Raw genomic sequence first — 23,893 nt, 5'->3', positions numbered from 1 at the left:
AGGTTTAGGGCAGGTTTTCAGGATGGTTTGAGTGCTTACAAAGAACTGTATGATAGAAAAATGCGCAAGGCTAAGCAATCAAGCATACCGTTGTTTTTCAAGCCTTCCCACATCAGCCACAGCAGACGATGAAAATCGACCGACATTGAGGCAGGCAGCATAGAAGAAGGTGACCTGCCTGCTCTGATGGAAACAGACAACGATGAGATGGCACCCCAGTGTCCCACCACCCCAACCTCCGAGGACTCAGCCTGGCATACCATCATCAGTGTGCTTGCTATCTTCCCGATTCCAGTAAGTGAAACTATGCTGTACATACATTATTTCTACTTTATATAGGCTGTGTATTTTTATGTGTTATTTGGTAGCTTCATAGCTTAAAGGTTACTGGAAAAAGTGTTTCTGCCGGGAGCGCATACGCCGTGTGTTTCTGCCAGGAGCGCTTGCGCTGTATGTTTTAGTCGTTACTGTTATTTTAGATTTTATGTGTTATTTGGCATGATTTGGTAGGTTATTTTTTGGGGTCTGCGAATGCTCACAAATTTTTCCCATATAAATAAATGGTAATTGCTTCTTCACTTTATGACATTCCGGCTTATGAACCATTTCATAGGAATGCTCTACCTTCGAATAGCGGGGGGAAACCTGCACTGAATAGATTTTAAAAATGTGCAAAAACAGAAATACTGTATATTAGAAAAAAGTGAGGTAGTGTCTAAAGCTTCAATGTTCATTTAGGAATCGGAAGGCAGACGGGAAGAAGCTGTTCCTGAATCACTGAGTGTGTGCCTTCAGGCTTCTGTATCTCCTACCTGATGGTAACAGTGAGAAAAGGGCATGCCTTGGGTGCTGGAGGTCCTTAATAATAGATGCTGCCTTTCTGAGACACCGCTCCCTAAAGATGTCCTGGGTATTGGTAGGCTAGATGGAGCTAACTAGATTTACAATCTTCTGCAGTTTCTTTCAGTCCTATGCAGTAGCCCCTCGATACCTGATAGAGATGCAGCCTGTCAGAATGCTCTCCATGGTACATCTATAGAAGTTTTCCAGTGTATTTGTTGACATCTCTTCAAACTCCTAATAAATATAGACGCTGTTTTGCCTTCTTTATGACTACATTGATATGTTGGGACCAGGTTAGGTCCTCAGAGATCTTGACACTCTCCACTCTCTCCACTTCTGAACCCTCTATGAGGATTGGTATGTGCTCCGTCGTCTTACCCTTCCTGAAGTCCACAATCTGTCCTAACCTATTCATTCTTTCTTTATAACTCAGATCCTCTAGACCCAGCAACATCTTTGTAAATTTCCTCTTTCAAATTTATTTACATATTTCCTGTAGGTAGTTGACCAAAACTGCACACAATACTCTAAATTAGGCCTCACCAATGGCTTATACAACTTCCATCCTATACTCAATACTTTCATTTATGAAGGCCAATGTGTCAAAAACTTTCTTTATGAACCCACCTACCTGCGACACCATTTTCAATGAATTATGGACCTGTATTCCCAGATCCCTTTGTTCTACCTCAGTGCTCTATCATTCACTGTAAGACCTACCCTGGTTGGTCCTAGCAAAGTGCAAAACCTTGCACTAGGCTGCATTAAATTCCATCTGCCATTTTTCCAGCAGATCCAGATCCCGCTGCAAGCCATGATGGTTTTCCTCACTGCCCACTACGTCTCTAATCTTGGTGTCATCTGCAAAGTTGCTGATCCAATTACTCACATTATCATTCAGATCATTTATATAGATGATAAACGATGGACCCAGCACCAATCTCTGCAGCACTCTAGTCACAGGCCTCCAATCACAGAGGCAATCATTTACTACCACTCTTTGGATTCTCCCAGAAAGCCAACGTCTAATCCAATTTACTACCTCATCCTGAATGCCGAGTGACTGAACCTTCTTGACCAACCTTTCATGCAGGACCTTATCAAATGTTTTGCTAAAGTCCACACAGACAACATCCACTGACTTACCTTCATCAACTTTCCTGGTAACTTCTTCGAAAAACTCTAACACTGGTTAGACATGACCTACCATGCACGAAACCATGCAAACTATCCTTATCAGTCCATGTCTATTCAAGTACTTACATATCCAGTCTCTTAGAATATCTTTCAACAACTTTCCCACTATTGACTTCAGGTTTGTTGGCCTATAGTTTCCTGGTTTATTTTTAGAGCCTTTCTTAAACAGCAGAACAACAATGGCTATCCTCCAATCCTTTGATACCTCTCCTGTCACTAATTTAAATATCTTTGCTGGGGCCCCAGCAATTTCTGTACTTGCCTCCTGCAGGGTTTGAGGGAACACCTCATAGGCCCACCCTAATTTGCCTCAGGACAGCAAACACTTCCTCCTCTGTAATCTGAATAAGGTCCCTGAATCGATGCTACTTTGCCTCACTTCTATAGAATGTGTCCGTCTTCTGAGTAAATGCGAAAATCTCTTGTCAAATCTTAGTTACTTTTCTTATAATGATCACTCCCACTGTGACTATACTAAAACTCTAATAATCCACTATCTACCCTTTTGGAAATACAGTGATGTTTGCAATTTCCATTCACTAGGAGTTCTGTACTAAAGACTCACCTGGTTCTGTTGGCAATGCTCCCTAAATATTTACCAGACTGAGTGAAATGTTAATGTGCAATATCTTAAAAAAGGTGAATTATATATTTACAAGGTTTAATAAAATAACACCTGTCCATAAAATCTGCACATCTGGCACCACTGAAGTTCCTAGAATGCCGGATTAGTGGAGGCTTACTGTACTGTTTTCTACCAGTGCACAGCAGGATCAGAATTACGGTTATATTTAACTGCTGGACATCTCAGAGTTGAAATGAGTGCCACATGAAAATGTTGTACTTTCAGTTACACTGTACCGAACGACGGTTGATGATGATAGTGGAGTTTCAATTTCAAGACCACCTAAAATATTTCTATTAGCAACATCCATACATGCTGAAAAACAAATGTGTTTTATTTATGGATCTTTTTCTCTGGTTCTATTCAAGTCATTTAAAACCCACAGGACACATCATTTTGAAATGTGGAAGGTGCCAGTTCACAGACTTATGTTCACAATGGAACAATGAAGCCCTGAGATACTCTAGTTCAGCAGGAAGTAAAAAGTGTGTATTTTTAAATCTGTTGAAGCCCCATCAATTATCTATTAATAACAGGGACTAAGGCTTTCATAGAAATCAAAACAGGTAACAAAACCTAAGCAGTAGAGTTTAAACCACATACCTCAGGTTAGACAGGATATTGCAACCTCCAATTCTACAGAGGTGTATTACAGCTATGAGTAAGAATCATAAGTATCTACAAGTGGTTAACAGTTTTTGCATTTATGTTTGTACCCTTTTAGACATCAAAGTGAAAAACTGCGATGATTCAAGTTTTTTGGTTTATGTTGCTGTGCCAACAAAAAATTGAATGAGCCATCTATAATAAATTTGCATCTGAGAGTGTCTCGTGTATAAAATTTAAATGCTCTGATCATGAGCTACCTCCTGTGTGGATCTTACTGAAAGCCTTTTGAAAATCCAAATGCACCACGTCCTCAAAAAGCTCCAGCAAACTTGAACACAATGTCATAATTCATGCTGACTCCGTTTGTTAATTACACTTTTCAAGTTCTCCTGTCACTAAACCCTTTGTAATAAATTCCAGTAGTTTCCTAACTATGAGCATTAGGCTAATAGGCCAGTAGTTCTCTGTGTTCTTTCACCCAATTAAACGGCGTAGTGTCTAAAATCCCAGCTATTTTCTTGAATAGTTTGTGTTCTTTAAAATAGATGCTGCTCCTATTAACCGATTACTTAATTAACTAGAATCCACTGTAATTATTATTGACACACTGACACCAAGACCCCTTACAAATCTAGATATATTTTAAAATGTATTTAAATGTTATGTCTGATTTTTCTGCATTACTTTCACTGCCAAGGTGACTGATTTTTAGTTTGAAGAAGTCTTTATACTTGTTCCGTCTGTCTTCAATATGCAGAACTACAAACCGCATTTCCAGAAAAGTTGGGATATTTTCCAAAGTGCAATAAAAACAAAAATCTGTGATATGTTAATTCACGTGAACCTTTACTTAACTGACAAAAGTACAAAGAAAAGATTTTCAATAGTTTTACTGACGAACTTAATTGTATTTTGTAAATATACACAAATTTAGAATTTGATGGCTGCAACACACAACAAAAGTTGGGACAGAGTTAAAATAAGTTTGAAAAGTGCACAGAATATTCAAGTAACACTGGTTTGAAAGACTCCACATTAAGCAGGCTAATTGGTAGCAGGTGAGGTATCATGACTGGGTATAAAAGTAGCATCCATCAAAGGCTCAGTCTTTGCAAGCAAGGATGGGTCGTGGCTCACCCCTTGAGGGAATTGTTAGTCAGTTCAAAACGAACATTTCCCAAGCAAGATTGCAGAGAATTTAGGTCTTTCAACATCTACAGTACATAATATTGTGAAAAGATTCAGAGAATTCAGAGACATCTCAGTGTGTAAACGGCAAGGTCGGAAACCACTGTTGAATGCACGTGATCTTCTAGCCCTCAGGCGGCACTGCCTAAGAAACCGTCATCCTACTGTGACAATTATAGCCACCTGGGCTCCGGAGTACTTCGGAAAACCATTGTCACTTAACACAGTCCGTCGCTGCATCCAGAAATACAACTTGAAACTGTATTACGCAAGGAGGAAGCCATACATTAACTCTATGCAGAAACTCCGGCGAGTTCTCTGGGCCCGAGCTCATCTCAGATGGACCGAAAGACTGTGGAACTGTGTGCTGTGGTCAGATGAGCCCACATTTCAGCTAGTTTTCAGAAAAAACGGGCACCAAGTTCTCCGTGCCAAAGATGAAAATGACCATCCTGATTGTTATCAGCGAAAGGTGCAAAAGCCAGCATCTGTGATGGTATGGGGTGCATCAGTGCCCACGGCATGGGTGAGTTGCATGTATGTGAAGGTACCATTGACTCTGAGGCGTATATTAGGATTTTAGAGAGTTATATGTTACCATCAAGGCGATGTCTCTTCCCGGGACGTCCATGCTTATTTCAGCAGGACAATGCCAGACCACATTCTGCACGGGCTACAACAGCGTGGCTTTGTAGACACAGAGTGCGTGTGCTTGACTGGCCTGCTGCCAGTCCAGATCTATCTCCTATTGAAAATGTACATCATGAAGAGGAGAACAACAGCGTGGCTACAACAGTGTGGCTACAACAGCGTGGCTTTGTAGACACAGAGTGCGTGTGCTTGACTGGCCTGCTGCCAGTCCAGATCTATCTCCTATTGAAAATGTACATCATGAAGTGGAGAATCAGACAATGGAGACCATGGACTGTTGAGCAGCTGAAGTCTTATATCAAGCAAGATTGGACAAAATTTCCAATTGCAAATCTACTACAATTAGTATCCTCAGTTCCAAAACAATTAAAAAGTGTTATTAAAAGGAAAGGTGATGTAACACAATAGTAAACATGCCTCTGTCCCAACTTTTGTTGAGTGTGTTGCAGCCATCAAATTCTAAATTTGTGTATATTTACAAAATACAATTAAGGTGGTCAGTTAAACTATTGAAAATCTTTTCTTTGTACTTTTGTCAGTTAAATAAAGGTTCACGTGAATTAACATATCACAGATTTTTGTTTTTATTGTATTTTGGAAAATCCCAACTTTTCTGGAAATGGGGTTTGTACTTTGCTGGAATTGTTGAAACTGTGTCTAAAACTACTTCTGTTGAAGTTAATAATCTCCCTCAGAATTGCAAAGAGTTGCACGTGGACAGGATTTGGCAATACAGTTTTGAAGCTTACCTTGTTGAGCCACTTTGAACATCAATTGACCAAAATCAATGGCTCCTCCACTGTTGAAAACCAATTTAAACGAAGCCTGACCTTCCCAGCCACCTGCCAGTCAAAAGAGTTTAAATTACATTTAATACAAACAAAAACTGTTAAAACAATTGATTTACCTTCTAAGACTTTGGACTTCAGTTCATTAAAAGAACTGCTCACTATATTCTAACCTGTAATAAATCTTGTTTATATATTCTCCCAATGCTTGCTAATTTTCATTAACTACAGGTCTAGCAATGGCTTATTTTAAAAATTCTCATCTATTCTCTTATCCTGTTTATATTTCATCTAATCTAGAAAGGCATTTCTTGATAGCCATTTTCCAAGAATTCTGCTCTTGTGAATCCACAATGTCCTTTGTTGTGCCTCAGTTGCCAAGGCCCTGGCTATGGAATTTTTCCTACTTTAGAACATATTTTGACCTTACTTAGCATATTAACTCCTTTGAGAGATGGGTAGCAAATTAAGATTTGATAGCCACTCCAATGAATTGCTTTAGAATGTTTAACTATACTAAAAATATAAATTAAATATAATAGCATTGTCTTGTTCATTTTAATTCCACACAATGAATTTATTTGCAGAATGACCATTAACAGTTTCTAATTAGGAGGAGATTCTGTGTCCGAGATATGCCACTTCCTCCAAAGTCAGAATTCTTCAGCTTTTGGCAACAAACTTAACTTTCCAACCACTATCAACTGGATCAGATTGCAAGCAACAGGGTCTTGCTTGAGTTTTAAATACTACATCCTATTCATCAACAATGCTGTGTTCCACTTCTAGAACACGGTCCTCCACATGGGGGCTACAGAGATCACACATTTGTCTACATAAAGTGAGTAATATTAACTGACACTCTTCCCTTCTCCCTCTAAATGGGAGTAATGAATTTTCTTCAAATCTTTGAATTTGCTAATAATTACAAATTTACATGCTTCCTTCTCACCCCTCAAAGTCCTTATAACATATATATGTTTGAGATTCAAGGGCATTGGAAATTATTTTTCAGAATAAGTTCATTGTCAGTTAATCTGAACCATGACTAAGCTACAGTTAAAAATTTTCATATTAAACATTTTCTTAAAACTTTCAGTCTCATTATCCTCCTTCCTCAGTAAAATAGTAAGACCATAAGATATCGGAGCAGAAGTAGGCCATTTGGCCAATCAAGTCGATCCAATTTGGCCGATCTAATTCTTTCAGCCATCCCCACTCTCCTTCCTTCTCCCCATATCCTTTGATGCCCTGGCCAATCAAAAACCTATTTCTCTCTGCCTTAAATACACCCAATGACTTGACCTCCACAGCCGTTCGTGGCAACAAATTCCACAGATTTACCACCCATTGACTAAAGTAATGTCTCCGCAAACACGAGGAAATCTGCAGATGCTGGAAATTCAAACACCACACACAAAATGCTGGTGGAACACAGCAGGCCAGGCAGCATCTATAAGGAGAAGCACTGTCGATGTTTCGGGCTGAGACCCTTCGTCAGGACTCCTTATAGATGCTGCCTGGCCTGCTGTGTTCCATCAGCATTTTGTGTAATGTCTCCGCATCTCTGTACTAAATGGATGTCCTTCAATCCTGAAGTCACGCCCTCTTATCTTAGACTCCCCTACCATGGGAAATAACTTTGCCATATCTAATCTGTTCATGCCTTTTAACATTTGGAATGTTTCTATGAGTTCCCCCTTATTCTCCTGAATTCCAGGGAATACAGCCCAAGAGCTGCCAGACGATCCTCATAAGATAACCCTTGAATTCCTGGAATTATTTTCGTGAATCTTCTCAGAACACTCTCCAATGTCAGTTTATCCTTTCTAAAATAAGGAGCCCCAAACTACACACAATATGCCAAGTATGGTCTCATGAGTGCCTTATAAAGCCTTAACATCACATCCCTGCTCTTATATTCTATACCTCTAGAAATCAATGCCAACATTGCATTTGCCTTCTTCACCACCAACTAAACCTGGAGGTTAACCTTTAGGGTATCCTGCACAAGGACTCCCAAGTCCCTTTGCATCACTGTGTTATGAATTCTCTCTCCATCTAAATAATAGTCTACCCGTTTATTTTTTCTACCAAAGTGCATGACCATACACTTTCCAACATTGTATTTCATTTGCCACTCTTTGCCCATTCCCCTAAACTATCTAAGTCTCTCTGCAGGCTCTCTGTTTCTTCAACATTACCCACTCCTCCACCTATCTTTCTATCATTGGCAAATTTAGCCACAAATCCATTAATCCCAAAGTCCAAATTGTTGACATGCATCGTTAAAAACAACAGTCCCAACACCGACCCCTGTGGAACTCCACTGGTAACCCGCAGCCTGCCAGAATAGGATCCCTTTATTCCCACTCTCTGCTTTCTGTTGATCAACCAATGCTCCACCCATGCTAGTAAGTTCCCTGTAATCCCATGGGCTCTTATCTTGCTGAACAGCCTCATGTGTGGCACCTTGTCAAAGGCCTTCTGAAGATCCAAGTACTCCACATCCACTACAACTCCTTTGTCTACCCTGCTTGTAATTTCCTCAAGAAATTGTAGTAGGTTAGTCAGGCAGGATTTTCCTTTCAGCAAACCATGCTGGCTTTGGCTTACCTTGCAATGTGTCTCCAGGTACTCCGTAATCTCATCCCTAATTATCGATTCCAACGAATTTCCAACCACTGATGTCAGGCTAACAGGTCTATAGTTTCCATTCTGCTGCCTCCTACCCTTCTTAAATAGCGGAGTAACTTTCGCAATTTTCCAGTCATCCAGTACAATGCCAGAATCTATTGATTCTTGAAAGATCATTGTTAATACCTCTGCAATCTCTCCAGCTACTTCCTTCAGAACTCGATGGTGCACTTCATCCAGGAGATTTATCCCCCCTTAGACCATTAAGCTTCCAGAGCAGCTTCTCAGTTGTAATTTTCACTGTATATACTTCACTCCCTGACACTCCTGAATGTCCAGTATACTGCAGATGTCTTCCACTGTGACGACTCATGCAAAATGCACATTCAGCTCCTCTGCCATCTCTGGGTTTCTCATTATAATATCCCCAGTGTCATTTTCTATTGGTCCTATATCTACCCTCAACTCTTTTACCCTTTATATACTTAAAAAAGCTTTTAAAGTATCTACTTTGATATTAGTTGCCAACTTCCTTTCCTAATCCATTTTTTCCTTCCTAATGACCTTCTTAGTTTTCTTCTGTAAGTTTTTAGAAGTTTCCCAATCCTCTACCTTGCCACTAGCTTTGGCTTCATTTTATGCGATCTCTTTTGCCTTTACTTTGGCTCTGAATTCATTTGTCAAACTCAATAGTGTCCTTCCTCCACTTCAAAAATTTCTTCTCATTAAGAATATATCTGTCTTGCACTTCCCTCATTTTTCGCAGAAACTCCAGCCATTTCTGCTCTGCTGTTCTTCCTGCTAGTGTCCCTTTCCAGTCAACCTTGGTCAGTTCCCCCTCATGCACTGTAATTTCTTTTATTCCACTGAAATACGGACACATTGGAATTTAGCTTCTCTTTCTCAAATTTCAAAGTAGTTGGAAACACTTGTTTCAGTTCTGAACTTTGATTATTTTACATACCTCCAGGTTCAGCCCGAATGGTTCCCTTTATGTAATTAGCTGAGAAGACTGGTTGCTCAATAGAACATCCTTTTACAAGGTAGAAGGGCATCATGAATGACTGCATTGGATCCTTTCCTTTTGATAGAAAGATCATCTGAAACAACAAGTGAAACTAGCTTGTATAATTACAGATTGCTTTTAAGCCTTCAATTTTTCCTCCAGCAAAAGAACACAGCTATAGGAGGCAGCAGTCAAATGAAGACTGGCCCAGCATAGAAACACCAATGCTCTTGAATAGAAAATCCTACAGAAAGCAATAGATGCAGGTAAATCTGTTCCCACCACTGAGCACACTGACAAGGAGTGCTGTCGCAGGAAACCAGCATCCATCATTAAGGTCCCCCAGCATCCAGGCCATGCTCTGTTCTCGCGACTGCCATCAGGAAGGAGGTACAAGAATCTCAAGTCCTATATCATCAGGGTCAGAACAATTATTACCCCTCAATCGTAAGGCTCTTGAAGCAGAGGGAGTAACTTCACTGACCCCAACCCCGAACTGACTGCACAATCTACGGAATCACTCTTAAGGACTCTTTATTTATTTTATATATTTTTATTGTACTTACAGTTTCTTGTCTTTTGCACATTGATTGTTTGTCCACATTTTCTATGTGTGTTTTTTCATTGATTCTATGGTGTTTCTTTGTATCTACTGTGAATGCCTCCAAGAAAATGAATCTCAAGGTAGTATATGGTAACATATATGTACTTTGATAATAAATTTACTTTGAAGTTTTGGTCTTGTCATTTGGGTCACTATAAGAATTTCACATTAAATGACTACAATCAACAAAATATCGGACTCTGTTGTCATGCATAACCATGAAAATAAAAGCCTCACTCAAAAAAGAAAACTCTCTCTTTTCCTCTATCCTTTTTTTCTTGGAGATACTGACTCTTTGCTGAATACAGTCCCATACTGGTTGGATTTATTGTATTTGCCAAGGGACAAGTCTTGAAGTGCAAACCTAGCCTGGATTGCTCATACAAATCTCAAACAAATCAGGATGCCTTCACACCTACTGATGCAAGTTTCTCAGCAAAGAGCAATAAATTGCAATAGCTGGAGGAAGACTATCTCCATTTTCTCTAAAATACACTTCAGCCTGAGAAATGAAGCCAAATGAACTCATCCAGCTGAAAGCCATTAACATGGATATGATTAATCATTATAACTGTCTTATATTGCTTTAAAACAAATATAATAATGATAAATACAGCATTGTTTAGAACTTTATTAACTGCACTTTGAAGATGCAAGAGAAAAGATGCAGCTTTCCAAGTTTAAAGTAAATTTATTGTCTAAGTATATATATGTCACCATATACTCGACCCAAATCTAGCTGGAGAAGAGAATCCACACAAAATGCTGGAGGAGCTCAGCAGGCCAGGCAGCATCAATAGAAAAGAGTATCGAAAGCTCTCAGCCCGAAACGTCATAAGAACATAAGAAATAGGAGCAGGAGTATAGGCCTTTTGATATGGGAATGGACTCATTTTCACCTACCTGCGTTTTCCCTATAACTCTCAATCCCCCTATCTATCCAACCATGTCTTAAATATATTTACTGAGGTAGCCTCCACTGTTTCATTGGACAGAGAATTCCACAGATTCACCACTCTCTAGCAAAAAACAGTTCCTCCTCATCTCCATCCTAAATCTACTCCCCCAAATCTTGAGGGTATGTCCCCTAGTTCTAGTCTCACCTACTAGTGGAAACAACTTTCCTGTCTCTATCTTATTTAGCCCTAGCATAGTTTTATATGCTTCCATAAGATCCCCTCTCATTCCTCTGAATTCCAGCAAGTATAGTCCCAGGCGACTCAATCACTAGCCTAGTCAACTGTTTATTCTTTTCCATAGATGCTGCCTGGCCTGCTGAGCTATTCCAGCATTTTGTGTGTGTTGCTTCGATTTTCAGGATCTGCAGACTTTCTCTTGTTTGAGAATCCTATGGATCTGCCACACAGGCACAAAAGCCCTGGCAAAATTCATCCCCTTACATTCTTGTGGTTTTTCCGACCATGGCAAAATCCATCCCAGCCACTCGCTAGGGCAACTCTGCAGCCCTGCAGAACCTGACATATTCAGTCCCTGACTCTCTTAGCGACAAAGTCCAACCTGGACACCCACCAGTCCAACCCTGCAGTCCCTCAAAACCCACACTACTCAGATTCATTTTCTTGTAGGAACAAGGAATCAATGAAAAACTATACAGAAAGACTGACACACAACCAATGCGTAAAAGAGGACAGTGACAATAGGTAGATCGATAGACAGATAGCTAGATAGATACAACCAGATGGTATGTTGCCTCCCAAGTGCCAGGGTCAGCCATGTCTCGGATTAAGTCTATGGCATTCTAAAAGGAGAGGATCACCAGCCAGGAGCTTTAGTGCATAATTGGCACCAATGACATAGGTGGGAAAGGTCCCAGAGAGAGAATTCCGGGAGCTAGGTAGAAAGCTAAAATACAGTACCTCCAGGGTAGTAATCTTTGGATTGCTGCCTGTGCCACGTGCCAGTGAGGTTAAGAATAAGGTGAGTTGGCAGATGAATGTGTGGCTGAGGAACTGGTGCAGGATTTCAGATTCCTGTATCATTTTGAACTCTTCTAGGGAAGGTATGACCTATACATAAGGGATGGGTTACACCTGAGCCCAAGGGGGAACCAATATCTTTGCAGGCAGGTTTGCGAGAGGTGTCTGGGAGGGTTTAAACTAAAGGCAAGGGGATAGGAACCGGAGTAATAGGGCTAAGGATGGGGTAGTTGGTTTACACTCAGGAGGCTGTGTGTAGTGAGACTACTAGCAAGGAGAGGCTGATGATAGGGCAAAACTGTGGTTAACAAGAAGAGTTGCAATGTAAAAGGCGGACAAAATCGAAAAGGGTGAATACAGTACTGAAGGTATTACATTTGATTACATGCAGTATACAGAATAAGGTAGCTGAACTTGTAAGCACAGTTACAGATTTGCATGTATGACATTGTGGGCATCACTGAATTGTGGTTGAAAGAAGATTATAGCTGGGAACATAATATCCAAGGATGGACATTGTATCAAAAGAACAGGCAGGTAGGCAGACGGAGTGGGATGGCTCTGCTGGTAATAAATAAAATCAAATTAGAAAGTGGTGACATAGGATTGGAAGGTGTAGAATCATTGTGGGTAGAGCGAAGAAACTGCAAGAATAGAAAGACCCTGATGGGACTTACATACAGACCTCCAAACAGTAGCAAAGATGTGGTCTACAAATCATAATGTGAGATAGAAAATGCATGTCAAAAGGGCAATGTTACTGTGGAAGCAAATTCTAAATAAAGGGTTAAAATACTCAAGTTGTTAACACCCTGCACTTTCCTTTAATTAGCAATAATCCCAGAGCATAAAATAACTGTGTAAACAAGAGACAGCCAAGGTCATAAAGTGTACAGAGGAGCCAAGTTTCAAGTTTCCAAGCTAAAGTTTCTGACAATTAAACAGTGAGTCTGATTTTCCTTCATCTATCTGGTACTAACATAAAATACAAATACTTTTTTTTGTACTTTTGTATTTGACTTACTGGATCTAAAGATTTAATGAACTTTCTTAAAACCATAAGTAAAGACTCACCATTTGGCAATAATCTATCTTAGTTTCAAGGATGTTCTAACAATCTATCTCTGTGTGTTGTAAGCAGAAAAGAGAGTTGGCAGTCGTGGCAATTGATAAAATGCACAGGATTGACTTCTTTAAAAATTTTGACTGATGTAATCGACTTTCTGTGTGCATGTATAAAAAAAGGCTGTGACTATTGTTCTTCGGAAGACTTGACTATTACACCATTAGCGAGTCATTCTTCCCTTATTTATGAATAAGGGTATTTTCTAGTCACCTTGAAGTTTGTGTCCAATTTATTAGTGACCAACTTTAATTGAAATTCCTTAGCAAATTAATTTCCCCAACAGTTACGATAGTCATGGTAGTTTGGGAGTATCAGGTTGGTGCTGAATCCCAGGAGCTGCTCCACAAGGTGGCTTTTTAGAGCAGCTCGTGGTTGAGCCCTGCAATTTGAGAAGGAGGAGCTAAAATAATTTCATTTTTCAATCTTTTTATTGATTTTCAAATAAAGAATATATAAATCAGAGGAGTTTAGCAAACAGATAATATAAAAGACATATAAACAGCAATAATAAAAACAAAGTATACCATGTCAAAATCAAATAGGTAAAATATTACGCTGTTATATATACAATGGTTAAAAAAAAACTGCAACTCCTCATAGCGATCATAAAAAAAGATTGGAAATTTTGTTTGAATAAAGGAAAAAAAACACCCACTAACTAAACTGAAACAAAAAAAAATGGAAAAAAGAAAGAAAAAGAAAGATTGGGCAGTCCAATTGAGGATAAAATTTTAAAAAGAGAGAAAAAAAAACATCCTTCCAGTCATCTCCGAACCTTCACGGATAAGGATTTTCCCCAAAGAGAATAAATAAAAATAAATTAAATCATGTGAAAATATTGAATAAAGGGTTGCCAGACTTGTTCAAAATTAATGGATGTATCAAATGTCCAGCTTCTATTTTTCTCCAAGCTTAGACATAACATAATGGAGGAGAGCCAATAAAAAACAGTAGGTGGGTTAGATTCTTTCCAGTGTAGCAAAGTAGCTCTCCTAGCCAGTAAAGTTGAAAAGGCTATCACATGTTGGGCGGAAACAGACACTTTGCTTGCTTCCTCTGGAATAATCCCAAAAATTGCTATAAGTGAATTAGGTTGAACATCCACATCTATAATTTTAGATAATATTCCAAACACATCCCTCCAAAAATTGTTTAAGCTTACACATGACCAAATCATATGAGTTAGAGTAGCCAATTCTGCATTACATCTGTCACAGATAGGGCTTATATTAGGAAAAGTATGCGCCAATTTATCTTTGGACATATGGGCCCTGTGTACTATCTTAAACTGAATTAAGATATGGCGTGAGCAGATAGATGAATTATTAACTAAATAATAAATTTTACTCCATTGATTGTCTGAAAGTGAATGTTGAAGTTCTACTTCCCATTTGTATTGAACCCTATCATTAGGCGACATGCGAGCATTCATTAACTTTATAAATGATAGCTATTAATAATTTTTGAAAAGGTTTAAACTGAAAAATAGCATAAGCCAAATTTAAAGAACAGGCCAAGGGGTAATTCGGTAAAAAATCACGTAAAAATTCCTAACCTGTAAATTTCTGAAAACATGTATTAGAGATATTGTGGCGACCCATTTCCTGGCACATCCGAACCGACTCACAATTAGATAGCCTACGGGGGTTTGCGAGCACAGAGCTTTGGAGCCTCTGCGCCATGGGGGGGCGGGTTGAGGGAGGCTTAAAAGTGAGGCTGAGGATTTCGAATAAAGTTTTTTCCTTTGACTGCAGTTACCGACTCCGTGTCGTAATTTTAGCGCTGCGTGTAGCACACCGCTACAATTGGTGACCCCGACGGTCCAAACGATTTTTGGACCAGAAATGACCGACGCCGCCTCTGTTCATGCGGTTTCATTGAAACTGCCGGGTTTCTGGACACAGCGCCCGAACCTATGGTTCCAGCCAGATCACCTCAGAAGACACCCGCTACTACTACATGGTGAGCTCCCTCGACCAGGACACAGCGGCCCAGGTCGCGGAGTTCGTACAGTCGCCCCCGGCAGACGGCAAGTATACGGAATTCAAAGCCCTGCTCCTCAGGACTTTCGGACTCTCACGGCGCGAGCGGGCTGCCCGTTTACTGCAGCTGGATGGCTTGGGCGACAGACCTCCATCGGCTTTAATGAATGAGATGTTGTCTCTCGCCGACGGACACACACCCTGCCTCCTGTTTGAGCAGGCATTCCTGGAGCAGCTGCCTGAGGACATACGCCTGCTGCTGTCCAACGCGGATTTCAGTGACCCCCGGAAGGTGGCAGCCCGGGCGGACTTGCTGTGGAACGCTAAAAAGGTGAGCGGGGCGTCCATCGCACAGATCTCCCAGCCACGCTCCCAGCAGCAAACCAGTCCAGGCCCGGCCGCAGAGCCCGCCAACCCCCGGCCCAATGAACACTGGTGCTTCTACCACCAGCGGTGGGGCGCAGAAGCCCGCCGTTGTCGCCCGCCCTGCAGGTTCCTGGGAAACGCCAGGGCCAGCCGCTGCTGATGGCTACGGTTGGCTGGCCATCGGGATAGCCTCCTGTATGTGTGGGATAGAAGGTCGGGACGCCGGTTTTTGGTCGATACTGGGGCTGAGATCAGCGTTTTACCTCCGAGGAGTTACGACACCCGCAGCAGGGCACCGGGTCCCCCCGAGGGCCGTGAATGGCAGCACAGTAAGGACCTATGGCACCCGTCAGGTGCAGCTACAGTTCGGCTCCAGCCAGTTCACGTGGGACTTCACACTGGCCGCCATAGCCCAACTGCTTCTGGGTGCGGATTTTTTGCGGGCTCACAGCCTACTGGTCGACCTGCCCAGGAAGAGACTGGTACACGCCGAGACCTTTCAGACGTTCTCCCTGGGTGCAGCCCAGTTGCCGGCCTCTCACCTCGGCTCCATTACGCTGTCCGACAACGACTTCACCAGGGTCCTGGCGGATTTCCCATCGGTTCTGGCACCGCAGTTCACAGCGGCCATGACCAGGCAAGGCGTACAGCACCACATCCCGACCCAGGGACCACCCCTCCACGCCCGCGCTTGGCGGCTTCCCCCGGACAAGCTCCGACTGGTGAAGGAGGAGTTCCAGAGGATGGAGGAATTGGGGATATTCCGGCGGTCCGACAGCCCATGGGCCTCCCCCCTGCACATGGTGCCCAAAGCGACGGGGGGCTGGAGACCGTGCGGCGACTACCGCAGGCTGAATGAGGCTACCACACCGGACCGCTACCCTGTGCCGCACATTCAGGACTTTGCAGCAAACCTGCACGGCGCACGGATCTTCTCCAAGGTAGACCTCGTCCGAGGGTACCATCAAATCCCGATGCATCCTGACGACGTCCCCAAAACGGCTCTCATCACCCCGTTTGGCCTTTTCGAGTTCCTCCGCATGCCGTTCGGCCTGAAGAATGCCGCACAGACGTTCCAGCGGTTAATGGACGCGGTGGAACGGGACCTGGACTTCGCGTTCATCTATTTGGATGACATCCTCATAGCCAGCAGCAGTCGTCAGGAGCATCTGTCCCACCTCCGTCAACTCTGCGCCCGACTGAGTGAGTACAGTCTTACAATCAACCCCGCCAAATGCCAGTTCGGACTCGATACCATTGACTTCCTGGGCCACAGGATTACTAAAGACGGGGCAACCCCTCTGCCCGCTAAGGTAGATGCGGTCCGCCTCTTTCCCCGACCCACCATGATCAAAGGCCTTCAGGAATTCGTAGGTATGGTCAATTTCTACCGCCGCTTCCTCCCTTCAGCTGCCCAGATCATGCGCCCCCTGTTCGCCCTGATGTCGGGTCCGAGCAAGGACATTACCTGGGATGAGGAGTCCGCCGCCGCTTTCGTTCAAACGAAGGAAGCTTTGGCGAACGCCGCAATGCTAGTACATCCCAGAATGGACGCCTCTACCGCCCTCACAGTGGACGCATCAAACACGGCAGTCGGTGGGGTGCTGGAGCAACTCATCGCAGGTCGCTGGCAACCCCTGGCGTTTTTCAGCAAACACCTGCGACCACCTGAGCTCAAATACAGTGCTTTCGACCGGGAACTGTTGGCGCTCTACCTGGCAATCCGGCATTTCAGGTACTTCCTAGAAGGTCGGCCCTTCACCGCGTTCACGGACCACAAACCGCTTACCTTTGCGTTTACGAAAGCGTCCGACCCCTGGTCGTCCCGCCAGCAACGCCACCTGTCCTACATCTCTGAATACACGACGGATGTCCGGCACGTCTCGGGTAAGGACAATGTCGTGGCGGAAGCGCTCTCTTGCCCTACCGTTCATGCCCTTTCCCAAGGGGTAGACTTTGAGGCACTGGCAGAGGCGCAGCAGGCGGATGAGGAGATTCCGAGTTACAGAACCGCAGTCTCCGGTTTGCAGCTCCAGGACCTCCCCGTGGGCCCGGGTGAGAGGACCCTACTCTGTGACATCGCCACTGGGCAGCCCCGTCCCGTCATCCCGACAGCCTGGCGGCGCCGCGTTTTCGACTCCATTCATAACTTGGCGCATCCCTCCATCCGGACAACTGTCCGGATGGTTTCCAGCAGGTTCGTTTGTCACGGACTCCGCAAACAGGTCAGTGAATGGGCCAAAACGTGCATGCACTGCCAGACGGCCAAGGTGCAGCGACACACCAAAGCCCCACCGCAGCAGTTCCATCCCGCCCACCGACGTTTCGACCACATTCATGTGGATATTGTGGGCCCCCTGCCAGTGTCGCGCAGAGCGCGGCACCTCCTGACTATTGTGGACCGGTTCACAAGATGGCCAGAGGCGGTCCCGCTCACCGACACCACCTCCGAATCTTGCGCCCGAGCCCTGATCGCCACCTGGATATCTCGCTTTGGTGTACCAGCCCACATTACCTCCGACAGAGGCGCCCAGTTCACCTCCAGCCTGTGGTCAGCTATGGCCAGCCTTTTGGGGACTCAGCTGCACCACACCACTGCCTACCACCCACAGTCGAACGGGCTAGTGGAGCGTTTCCACCGTCACCTGAAGTCGGCCCTCATGGCCCGCCTGCGAGGAGCCCACTGGGCGGACGAGCTTCCCTGGGTCCTACTCGGCATCCGCACAGCGCCCAAGGACGACCTGCACGCCTCGTCGGCCGAGTTGGTATTCGGCACGCCCCTGGTCGTCCCCGGGGAGTTCCTATCAGCCCCAAGGGGGCAAGAGGAAGATCCCGCAGCAGTCCTGGGCAGACTACGCGAGAAGCTCGGTAACCTGGCCCCTATACCCACTTCACAGCACGGGCGGCACCCGACCTGCGTACCCAAGGACCTACAGAACTGTAAGTTTGTGTTTGTACGAAGGGGCGGGCATCGGCCACCGCTGCAGCGGCCATACGAGGGGCCGTTTATGGTGCTCCGGAACAACGGGTCCACGTTCGTGCTGGACGTTGGGGGGAAGAGGAGGTTTTCACGGTGGACCGCCTCAAACCGGCCCATGTGGACCTGGCGCAACCGGCCGAGTTTCCGGCACCTCGGCGCAGAGGCCGACCTCCCAAGCAGGTTCTGGCCCAGACTGTGGACATTGGGGGGTGTATCGCCGGTTCTGGGGGGGGTGGGGGTTTGTGGCGACCCATTTCCTAGCACATCCGAACCGACTCACAATTAGATAGCCTACGGGGGTTTACGAGCACAGAGTTTTGGAGCCTCTGCGCCATGGGGGGGCAGGTTGAGGGAGGCTTAAAAGTGAGGCTGAGGATTTCGAATAAAGTTTTTTCCTTCGACTGCAGTTACCGACTCCGTGTCGTAATTTTAGCGCTGCGTGTTGCACACCGCTACAATATCATATTTATCCATTAACTGTGAAAAGGACATTAAACAGTCTTGTAAAAACAAATCTAAAAAAGTTTTTATTCCCTTAATTTTCCATGTTAAAAAAGCCTAATCCAAAGAAATTAGAATAAATATTACTAGAAAGTAGAAAATCATTTAATTCAAAAAATCTATGAAACTGAAACCAAATTTTTAAAGTATGTTTAACAATAGGGTTAAGAGCTTGTCTACCTATTCTGGAGAATGAAAATGGAAGGGGAGCTCCTAATAAAGAAGCTAACGAAAACCCCATTACTGAATTTTCCTCCAACTGTAACCATGAAGGGCAATCTTGGTCATCTATACCATAAATCCAAAAAGTAATATAACGAATATTAATTGCCCAATAATAAAATCTAAAGTTTGGTAAAGCCAGTCCTCCATCTTTTTTTGGTTTTTGCAATAAAAGTTTATTCACTCTAGAGCTTTTATTATTCCAAACGTAAGACAAAATCAGAGAATCTATTTTATCAAAAAATGTTTTTGGAACAAAAAAGGGAACTGCCTGAAAAATATATAAAAATTTCGGTAGAACAACCATTTTTATAGCATTTATTCGACCTATCAATGACATCGACATAGGTGATCATTTAGAAAGTGCCTGTTGAGTATGTTCAACTAAAGGGGAGAAATTATACCTATATAGGTCTTTAAAATTTTTAGTAATTTTGATACCAAGTTAAGTAAAATGGTTTTTGGCAATATTAAAAGGTATTTTATCATAATAATCAGAATGATTATTAATAGGAAACAATTCACTTTTATGTAAATTAAGCTTATATCCAGAAAAAATACCAAATTCCATAAATATAGATAACATAAAAGGAATAGATTTCCTAGGATTTGAAATGTAAACTAATGAATCAACCACGTATAACGAAACCTTATGTAATTTATCCCCTCTCTTAATACCCTGCACAGAATTAGAATCCCTAAGAGCAATAGCAAGTGCTTCTAAAGCCAAATTAAATAATAAAGGACTGAGGGGACAACCCTGACAGGTACCTCCATATAATCTACAATAAGGAGACTTTTGATTATTAGTTATAACCGCAGCTACTGGGGCATTATAAATCAGTTTAATCCAGGAAATAAATCCTGGATCAAAATTAAACCTCTTCAAAACCTGAAATAGATAAGGCCACTTCACCCTATCAAAGGGTTTCTCTGCATCCAAAGATACAATACATTCAGATTCCTTGGCTGAGGGGGAATAAATGATATTTAACAATCTTCAAATATTAACATGTGAGTACCTATTTTTTATAAGTCCTGTTTGATCGTTTGAGATAACATTAGGCAAGATATTCTCAAGCTTATTTGCTAGAATCTTAGAGAGGATTTTAAAATCTACATTCAGTAAAGAAATAGGTCTATAGGATACACATTCCAGTGGGTCTTTTCCTTTTTTGGAATCAATGAAATTAGCGCCTCATAAAAAGTTTTAGGAAGGTTCCCAGAGGATGTAGAATCAGTAAACGTTTGATGAAGATATGGTATAAGCATTTCATGAAAAGTCTTGTAAAATTCTACCATATAACCAACAGGTCCCGGAGCTTTACCTAATTGCATAATAAGTTGTTTAATAAGTGCATCTAACATATCAACATCTTGAATCGAAATTTGAGGCATGTTTCACATTTGCAAAAATCTATTCATAATAATAGTGTTATCAGAGAATTCAGATTTATAAAGATTAGAATAGAAATCCATAAATATTAATTTCATCTCTCTCAGTAGGATGAAGGAAACGCCATATATCAGAGATACCATAGTTAGAGAGAAATGATTGGATAGCTAAGGCAGGTTTAGTAGGTGGTCTAGTAACAGAGGACGATTGATCCAAATTAGGATCTAACCAACAATTGAAATCGCCACCCAGTATAAGAGAGTATGAGTTTGTCTGATAGTGAGGAAAAAAAACGTTCAAAAAAATTAACATCATCAAAATTGGGGGCATACAGGTTTGCTAGTACAACTTTAGTATTATATAGTTTACCAGAAACAATAATAAAATGGCCATTTGTATCAGATATCTTATTATGGAGTTCAAAAGGAATATTAGAGTTAATAAGGATGGAGACCCCCCCCCCCCAGCTTTAGCGGCAAAGGATGAATGAAAATGCTGACCCGCCCACTTTGACAAAAGCTGGGAGTTATCAGAACAACGAATATGAGTTTCTTGAAGGAAAGCAATGTCAGCTTTGAGTTGTTTAATATGTGAGAAGACCTTCCTTCTTTTAACAGGATGATTCAATCCCTTTACATTCCAGCTCACAAATTTAAGTGTACTAGCCATTATCAATTGTTAATGCATAAAAGGCAGCAGGCATATAAAAAGTCAAGCAGTACAATAACAGTCTGGGAGCAGAGATGTAAACATAGATTCGTAGAATCAAAACATAAACATGTCTTGAGTAACAAGGGAAAGCAATACAAACAATGAGTGATGTTAGAACTGGAAAATCCACCCCATCCTCGCAACCCAAAACTAGACGGCTACCAAAAAAAGCAGCTAGCTCTACCAAAAAAATTAACCCAAATATGACTTTCAGATCTGTGTCATTAACAACATTGTTGTCATTAACACCATAAACAACATTTATAGTATAAATACTATAGCAAATGGTAACTAGTTTGTGCACTAGAAAACATAATTACAAATAGGAACAACTTCTGCAGAAGTATAAAACTTAATACAAAGAAAATCAAAGGAAAACCAAAACTAACCTACCCGCGAAAAATTATAGAAGATTAAAAGAAGAGAAAAAAAAGGAGGGAGAAAAGGGGGAAATTATAGATTCGAGGAGAGTACTTATCAACCATTTACAGAAAAAAAAGGCAGCAAAACTTAAACTGTAAATCAACCAACAGGAGGCCTTCAATAAAAACTCCAAACCTCCAAAACAAGTGAGAGTCAATTGTAGAACTCTATAGATAAAGTTATACAAGAATAAAATAGATTACACAAGTACAATCTAAACGTCCGCAGGGAAACATTAAGCACAGAATATCAATTTAGAAAAAACGCATCAAGTCCAGGGAGAGATTGTCTACAGCCCTTAGAGTTTCAATAGATAATGTCTGAGTTATTCAAGTAAAGTCTGAGTCCAGAAAAAATAATTTTACTACGACAGGTACTTATCCACCATTTTAGGAGGTCCGACCAGGTTCCAAAGAAGACTGGATAGCCTGAAGACTTCCAACAAATGCCTCAGCCTCCTTCACTGACTTAAACCACTTATATTCTCCAGTAGTAAGCGTAATTCGAAGGTCGACTGGGTTACGAAGGGAGGGTCTAAGTCCACGATCAAAAAGCACTTTCATTACACCTTTAAACTCAGCATGCATCTTCAGAACCTGGGGGGCAAAATCCTCCATAAAACGAATGACTGAATTTTGAAAAGCAAAAGTACCTCTGCGGCATGCCTCCATAATCAAACGGTTTTTCACCTGGTATTGATGAAAGCACAAAATTACCGGTCGTGGGCGGAAACCCAGAATTGCGCAGGGAACGTAGATCCTGTGTGCCCTTTCAAGCTCAGGTGGATTCGGAAGAAATTCTTTCCCAAAAATCTCACAGAGAAAATCGGAAAAAAACTTCACGAGGGAACCCTGTTTGGTGGCCTCTGGCAAACCAAGAATTCGTAGATTGCAATGTCTGCTCCGGTTTTCAAGACCATTTTGGAAAAAAAGTTACTATTCTTCTCCTCTAGACTGGAACAGAGGGTCTCGAGGTATTGAACACGGCGATTTAAATCTTCAGAGGTCGAGTCGATGCGAGATAAATGTTCAGCATGTTCGTCCACTCTAGCGTTGATCCGACCCAATTTGACATCCAGCTGGTTGAGAGGTTCTAAATTCCTTTAAAATATCTTCTTGATGTTGTTTCAGAGCAGCGAGAATCTCAGTCGGCAGAGCCGTAGCTTCCTTTTTCCCGGATTTAGAGCTTTTGGTAGACATTATAAGATAGATGTGTTCGCAGGCAAGTAAAAGAGACCTAATAAAATTCCTAACTAAGGTTTAAGAATGGAGACATATAGTGCAAAGATAGGGAGAATGACGGAGCAAAAGTTCGAAGTGGCTAAGCAATCGCCATCTTACCAGAAGTCCTCAAATATTAGTTTCATAAAGATCTAAAGTTTCTGTTCTATGTGGTTGACGAATTTTTAAAATCTGTCTTCTGACCATCCCCAGCCTTTAACTGACCCGCTAAAAGCTTAGCAGATTTTTCCCCATGTATATAAAATAAACTTTCAGATTTAAAAATTTGCTGTTCAATGGGAAAGGTCAGAAGCAAATCAAACTGTGAGTGAAGTTTGACCCTTTCTTTATATAGGTCTTCAGTATGTTTAACTGAATACGCTTTATCTATCAGTTTAATTTTATTAATAAGCACTGACAATTCCACTTTAGTTTTCTTTCTCAAGGCTGCTGAATATGAGATTATCTGTCCCCTAAGAAAAGATTTCAACGTGTCCCATATAACCAGATTTCACTTTCCTTCAGTTGTGTTAAATTCAAACAATATAGAAATTTGCTCCTTAATAAAATTAACAAAAGCTGGATCCTGTAACAATACAGGATTCAGTTTCCACTGTGACATTTTCAAAAATCTATCCGAAAGCTTAAGGGTTAACTTTAAAGGCACGTGATCTGAGAGCGCAATGATGTCATACGCAGAGTTTAACAGAGTCAACGGAGTTTAACAGACGTGTATCTTAAAAAAAAAGTAATCAATTCAAGAATACTTGTGATGGACGTGTGAGAAAAAAGAGAAATCTTTATCATTGGGGTTTTTATATCTCCAAATATCGACAAGGCCATATTCTAATAAAAAAGTTAATACAAGCTGCCGCTTTATT

General features: G+C 42.0%; 1 protein-coding gene across 1 annotated transcript in view; it reads right to left on the bottom strand.

The window, feature by feature from the left end:
- Positions 1 to 23,893, bottom strand: part of LOC132383101 (WW domain-binding protein 2-like) — a 63,563-nt gene that overhangs the window by 18,087 nt on the left and 21,583 nt on the right. The window contains exons 3-4 of the mRNA XM_059953897.1: positions 9,503 to 9,638; positions 5,863 to 5,955 (exon numbers count right to left, since the gene is read on the bottom strand). Coding sequence (XP_059809880.1) covers positions 5,863 to 5,955; positions 9,503 to 9,638 — 229 coding nt within the window. The remainder of the gene's footprint in view (positions 1 to 5,862; positions 5,956 to 9,502; positions 9,639 to 23,893) is intronic.

The sequence above is a fragment of the Hypanus sabinus genome, chromosome 29 (assembly GCF_030144855.1).
Source record: "Hypanus sabinus isolate sHypSab1 chromosome 29, sHypSab1.hap1, whole genome shotgun sequence".
In the NCBI taxonomy this organism is placed as follows: Eukaryota; Metazoa; Chordata; class Chondrichthyes; order Myliobatiformes; family Dasyatidae; genus Hypanus; species Hypanus sabinus.
Note: the sequence above shows the minus strand (reverse complement) of the source record. Positions and strands in the feature narration are given on the sequence as shown.